At 46.9% G+C, this 6,130-nt stretch overlaps 1 protein-coding gene across 1 annotated transcript in view; it reads right to left on the bottom strand.

Annotated features, from left to right (window-relative positions):
• Nucleotides 1-1,587: 1,587 nt before the first annotated feature.
• Nucleotides 1,588-6,130, bottom strand: part of TYRO3 (TYRO3 protein tyrosine kinase) — a 35,867-nt gene continuing 31,324 nt past the window's right edge. The window contains exons 17-18 of the mRNA XM_010010021.1: nt 4,653-4,789; nt 1,588-2,075 (exon numbers count right to left, since the gene is read on the bottom strand). Coding sequence (XP_010008323.1) covers nt 1,700-2,075; nt 4,653-4,789 — 513 coding nt within the window. The 3' untranslated portion in view covers nt 1,588-1,699. The remainder of the gene's footprint in view (nt 2,076-4,652; nt 4,790-6,130) is intronic.

The raw sequence follows: 6,130 nt of genomic DNA, 5'->3' as shown, positions 1-6,130 counted from the left end.
CCAAGCCCCCAGCTGAAATTCCCCTTCCCTAGGAAGTGTTCTCACTAAGGGCTGAAACTGGACCTGAATTTTGTAGTTAGCCCCAAACCTTACAATAAGCAAATACTGGACATCAAAGGGTGGAGTGTTCTGATACCAAGTCTGCAATCTCATTAGACTTATTGGTCCCATCTTTGCCAACTCAGCACATGATGACATTTGTGGCATTTGTTTCTGAGGAAGAGCAATGTGGAATCCTAAGTCTTGTGATACTGCTGAGTTTTCAGTGCACAAGAAATAAAAGAAATGAAGATCTAGCAGATATTTAGGATAAATAGAATAAGATGTAACTGCACTTCCTTGCTGGAAACCACTGCACAAAACAAATGCTGATTTACAGTAAAATATTAAATTATTAAAAACCACACAAGCGTTTGCAGTTATAGTGAGTCAGACATGCTGATTGGAAAACAAAACCAAACACGGAGAGCAAAACCATTCATTTTGCCCTGTCTGGAAGGCTGCAGTGATACTTGGCTATGTTCTGATGTGACTTACACAGCGTGCCAGAAGACCTCCTAAATAAGAAGGCCAGTGGTTCTCAAGCTTTTTCATTATGAGGACTCTCTCTTTCCTCCAGCTCACACACCTTCCCAACACCAATTTCACAGCTTCACTACAGCAGCTACAGCACTTGGTTGTTTGAAAAAGTCATAGGACTGTTAGAAATTAAACGAACCCTATTTAAAAGCAAATGCTGAATCCTGCCCCTGCTGACCCTGAAGCAAGCCTGCTATTCTGGATCTGAGCTGTCTCCTTCCTCTCCTGGAGGGCAGCACTTAGTATTAATTAGCACTGTTTCCCTATTCTGCTAAGTCCTCTCTACAGCCCTTCCTTTCCATCCCTTTGAAGTTGGATTCTGCCTTCACACATGCCAGCTGCTTTCCTTCCCTTCACATTTTAATGCCAGCTGCAAGTCTGGTCAGGCCTCAATTGGCATCAAACAGAAGAAAAAGAAAGACATAAAAGAGGTACGTGGGGTGAAGAGGGATGATGGATCTTCATTTTTTATAATTTCATCGCTCATCAAAATGTCTGAAACTCTTAAAAGAGCCCCAAACTGAGGAAGCAGCAACTGTCACTGTGTGAAATAAGCCAGGTGTTCAAATTCAGTATGGGGTAGAAGCAGATCCGCAGATCAGTTTGAGAACCACTGAGGTAGGCAACAAGTCTCGGCAGTACAGGTCTCGGCAGGACTGCTGAGTGAACACAAGAGGAATTCTGCCCTCTTGTCCTGAATGAGTGTAAATACCCATTAGTGTTTTCAGAGGTACCAGTCCCGAAGTCACGCAGCCAGGATCGAAGACAACATCTACACAAGAGCGAGCACGGGCTGAACAGAAAGTGTACTCAGCCCTGATCCAGCAGTCAGTGAGGAGCAGAGCACACACTCTGCCCACCTTAGCTTTGAACTCCTTCCAGTGGGATGCAATCAACCTGTAACCCTACTGCCCTCCTCCCCCCAGTCCAAGGTGCTGTTGGGGTTTCGGTCCTTCCACGCCATCCGCCACTGCAGCCCACGCAGGGGGTGAAAGCTACAAAAGCTGCCCAAGAACTCTGGCCACTGCTGTTCAAAGCCATTCCAGATCTGGCATCAGAGCCCCAGGTAACACAGCACCACATCCCGCCCCAGGGAAGCAGTGTCACTGCTATGTACAGGCTAACAACTTTTCTCTCCCTCTGTCTCCAGCTCATACAGAAGGCTTTTGTCCTCTCCTTCCTGCCCATCTGGATGCCTTTCACCCTCGGCATCGTCTCCAAGGCACAAGGGGCTCATGATGTAGCGATAGTCACTTGTGACAGCAGCAGCTGCCCCAGCAATGGTCTCTTCACCGTCCGTGTTCCCAAAGGAGGCATGCAGGGCAGGGTCACTTGCAGACGCCTCTTTGTCCTTCCCAATGTTGACATAGAGAGGATCTTGACTGGAAGAGAGTATGGACATCCTCCCCCGAATCATTTCCAGCTGGGACCGGAGCACTCCAAAGCTGGGGCGTAGCTTGGGCTCAGGATGCCAACATCTGCACATGAGATCGTAGCTGCAAAATAGAGGGAGACAAGAGCACTGAGAAGCAAAGCAGACACCCCCCGCACCTCAGAACAGGGCTTCTGCACAGTGCAGCTTAAAAAGCATAGACACTTTCCCCAAAATCTATTGGCTTGGGCCTTGCATAAGTGATAGCACGTGGCAGCCATGATGGATCTAATTCTTTGCTCTTTCCCACTCTCATTTTGGTCAAAATCATTACTTAGACAGTATCAAAAAACCCCAAATCCCTGTCAAAGGATGCTGAGCTTCTTGATAAAAACCTCATTCCACCATCTCTGGAGAGCTAGAATAGAACCATGTCAAATGGTGACACCATTTAGTAATAGTTTTTGAATTTATTCACAAAACCCCATCCTGAACAATCCCTGCTGTGATTGAAGCCATCCCTCCAAATTCTAGTTCAAGAGCAGATGAAACACAGGAAGAAACAAAGGAGATCCAACTGTGGGAGGTGAGAGTTACTTCCAGAGTATTATTTTTAACACTGTGTTAACTCAGCACTCCCGTTGTAACAGAGGTGTGCCAGTGTTGCTGCCCAACGGATCGACAGTGAGACTGGAAAAAGGCACAGTGGGTTTGTTTGGAGGGCTGTGGAGGAATGGACAACAGCTTCCCTGCTGGAAGAGGGGTGCTGAAATGGCCTTTCTACCATAAAGGCAGCACCCCTATGCAGAAGACACGTTCAGTGATGTTATCAGCCTCAGGCCCTGTCCTGCAGCATTTCTCCTGTGGTCAAACACCCACCACCTCAGCTCTGGTTGCCCAAGGGCCAGATTGAGGAGACAGAATTATAGAACCATAGAATAGTTTGGGTTGGAAGGGACCTTCAAAGCTCATCTAGTCCAACCCCCCTGCAGTGAGTGGGGACATCTTCAACTAGATCAGGTTGCCCAGGAGCACATCTAAGGATGGTGCATCCACCACTCCTCTGGGCAACCTGCGCCAAGATTTTACCTCCCTCATTGTAAAGAATTTATTCCTCACTTCCAGCCTGAATCTCCCCTCTTTAATTTAATCCATCACCCCTTGTCCTACTGCAACAGGCCCTGGTAAAAAGTCTCTCCCCAAGATGCTGCTGGCTCTGATGGCCTGTGCTGGGCAAGGGGTGAGGAGCTCTGCTCCCCTCCGTCTGCCTGTGCTGACTGGCCTCCCTCCGGAGCCCACTGGGCTGGAGCACAGCCAGAGCCATTGTCCTCCTCCTCTTTGTGCATCACCCACGAGACTGGCAGCTGCATTCCTATGGCGTTATTGTTGCCAGTTCTGCAGGGAGCAGGAACAAAGCACAGTGCTGGCACCGACAAACACCGCACACAAATGAACCTCAGTTAAACTTGTAAGCGGGAAAAATCTGATATGGCCTTTACTGGGAAATAAAGCGTTTCATGATGGCTTTTATTTTGCTTGTTGTGTCCCTTGCTTGCTATCAGCTCTACAAGACTGTTTTTGATCTCACACTAGTTTTACAGAAAGCTTCTATGGTTCAGTTGTTTTAATCCTGATTTACGTCCCTCGCAAATAGTAGAAATAACTCTAAATGCTCCAGAAAACATAGAAACTTCCTGTTCTGTGTCACTATTCTCTTTTATTCTCCCTGGCAAACAGCAGAAATTCATTTGAAAGAAAGGTAGAAACTACTGGCTGTAATGAATCAGCCCAACAGTCCATTTGTCCCAGTACCCTGCGTCTGGCAGTGGCCAATAGCAGACACTTGAAGAAAGCACATAAGCTGAGGGTGAGCACTGTAGTGAGATATTTCTGGTCTCAATAACTTGTAGCTCAAGGGCCTCTCAAAACGGAGGTTGTACCTTTTTACTAGTCTTTGATGGATTTTTTCCTTCAATGCCTGGCAGGTGTTTGAATCTCTCCTCTGCTTTTGGCATCTCTAACATCCTATGGCCGCAACTTGCAATCAAAGCTACTCACAGCAGTTGAGATGGAAACATATATCTAAACAGTGGTGTCATGATGTTTTCATTTAAAGACAAGGAAGAGTTAAAATGAACTGCTGAGAAGATAAGAGTGTACAGGTTTAATGACAAGAGTACAGACTATTTCCTTTGTGGAAAAAAGGCAGGAGAAAGGAACCTGTATGAAATAATTCACCTCCAGAGCAGGAGGGAAGAGGAAGGAAAGAGGACCTCATGTTGTTCATGAGGCCACTGCCTCTGCAATACAGTTTCCTTGTCATCTTGCTAGATCGCTCTTCTATTCGACCTTCAGAGGGTGCCATGAAACTCATCTCCTTTCTCACATACTGGCTTGAGAAGGTAGAGAGCAGCGAGTTTCTGGAAGTACACTTATCATTTCCACAAAGCCAAGAGCTGCTTATTTTGACACTGTTCAAACCCTTGAGCCAAGTTAGCTGCTTGTGTAGCTACCACAGGTTCCAGGGAGCTTTGCCAGCAGAGAGTATCTGGTAGCTAATGCAGAGACTTTCTAGCGAATGCCTCTGTGTACTAGAAAGTGGATAGATTCAGCTCAGCATCCCAGCCAGCTGCCTCTGTTTCCTTCCAGTGAGCCAAGCTTCTCAAGGAATCATATGTCAGCAGGGCAAGGAAGTACTCACACATCTTCCAGGCACTCCGGCGGCTGCTTGAGCCTGTTCCCACTGATGAGGTAGTTGTAGATTTCTGCATTCTCAATGCCAGCATAAGGGGTTTGCCCTCGGGTTACAATCTCCCACATGGTCACCCCGAACGCCCACTGCAAGGGAAAAGAACACACAACCAGTGAACGGACAGTCCCCGGCTCGCTGGGATGAGGTTTCAGTGTGCTCAGACTCTGGCAACCCTCCCGGCCTGGGGTGATGTTATGTGAGCAGCAGGGATGCAAGGACTGTCTCTAGCTAGAAAACAAAGAAATGACACATCATCCTGGGAGACAGCTGAAGGCCCTGCCTGGCCCTATCCTGCAGTGCAGCAGGGGATGATTTGGGAGCTACCACTGCCTTCCACCTGCAGACCTCTCCCAAGCATCTCCTACTGTCGGTTCTTTAAGGTATGAAGTATCAGATTTGTGGTTCCCAGCTACAAGAAGATTTTGGTCTGGGGTTCACAAATCAGTTTAATTCATTGAGCCAGATTCTGAGTTACTGGAAACACGCAGGCACAAATGAAAGCAGTTTAGCCAATAAGCAAGGCAAGGAACAAACCACTTAAGGCTCATGTACATTTGTGCTCTACACTGCAACAGTCATACTTGCACATTTAAATTAAACCACAAGGCTTGCTAGGTGCAAAAAATGATTATTTTCATAAGCAAAAGCCTGTCTGGTGTCTACACAAACTGACTGAACGAGCAACCACCAGTCACTAAACACTGTCTACAGTGGTTACAGAAATCACTGGGCAACACAGCAGCCAAGTTAGAAGGCACTCTTGGTGAGCTCTTCAGGAACACTGTGACAGGGATAAGTAGGAAGGCAAGTCCAAAGGCCTGAAGGACAAAACCAGTGCGAAACCAGATCAAAAGGCAGCAAGGAAGAGGGGAGAAGGCATCAGAACTAAAAAAACCCAAAAACCCCACAAACCAACAAAACCCCAAATGAAAACAAAGGGAAAGGAAGCAAAAATTTCAGATGAATGGGTTCAGCCTCACTCCCCGGGGTGAAGTTATGGGGGAACATCTAAGCTCTGATATATTCACAATCCCTGAAGTTCCACCAATACCTTCTGTAGGATAGTGCAGCACTTCTGCTGCACTCGTACATGTGTGTGGGTTACATGCATTTCAAATGTCACCTTCAAATTGTCATGCAGAAGAGAAAGGAAAAGGAGTAATAGTAAGAAAGAAGAGACTGCATAAAGAGAGGAAAAGAAAAAGGAGATGGTGAAAGGTGAATGAGAGCATGGGGATAAGCACTGAAAAATGAAGGACCAAAGGACAAGAGGAAAAAGGTTCATGTCTTCTGCCATAAACCACTTGCACGTACATTTAGTCTTGAGTTCTGACAGCACCCAAGACAGGTAGCATTGCCCCTCAAACACAAGGCAAACTCCCTTTCCCACCACCAGGGCCTTCTCCCAGCCTCAATGAATACAGAAG

The sequence above is a fragment of the Nestor notabilis genome, unplaced genomic scaffold (genome assembly GCF_000696875.1).
Source record: "Nestor notabilis isolate BGI_N333 unplaced genomic scaffold, ASM69687v1 scaffold20962, whole genome shotgun sequence".
Lineage (NCBI taxonomy): Eukaryota > Metazoa > Chordata > Aves > Psittaciformes > Psittacidae > Nestor > Nestor notabilis.
Note: the sequence above shows the minus strand (reverse complement) of the source record. Positions and strands in the feature narration are given on the sequence as shown.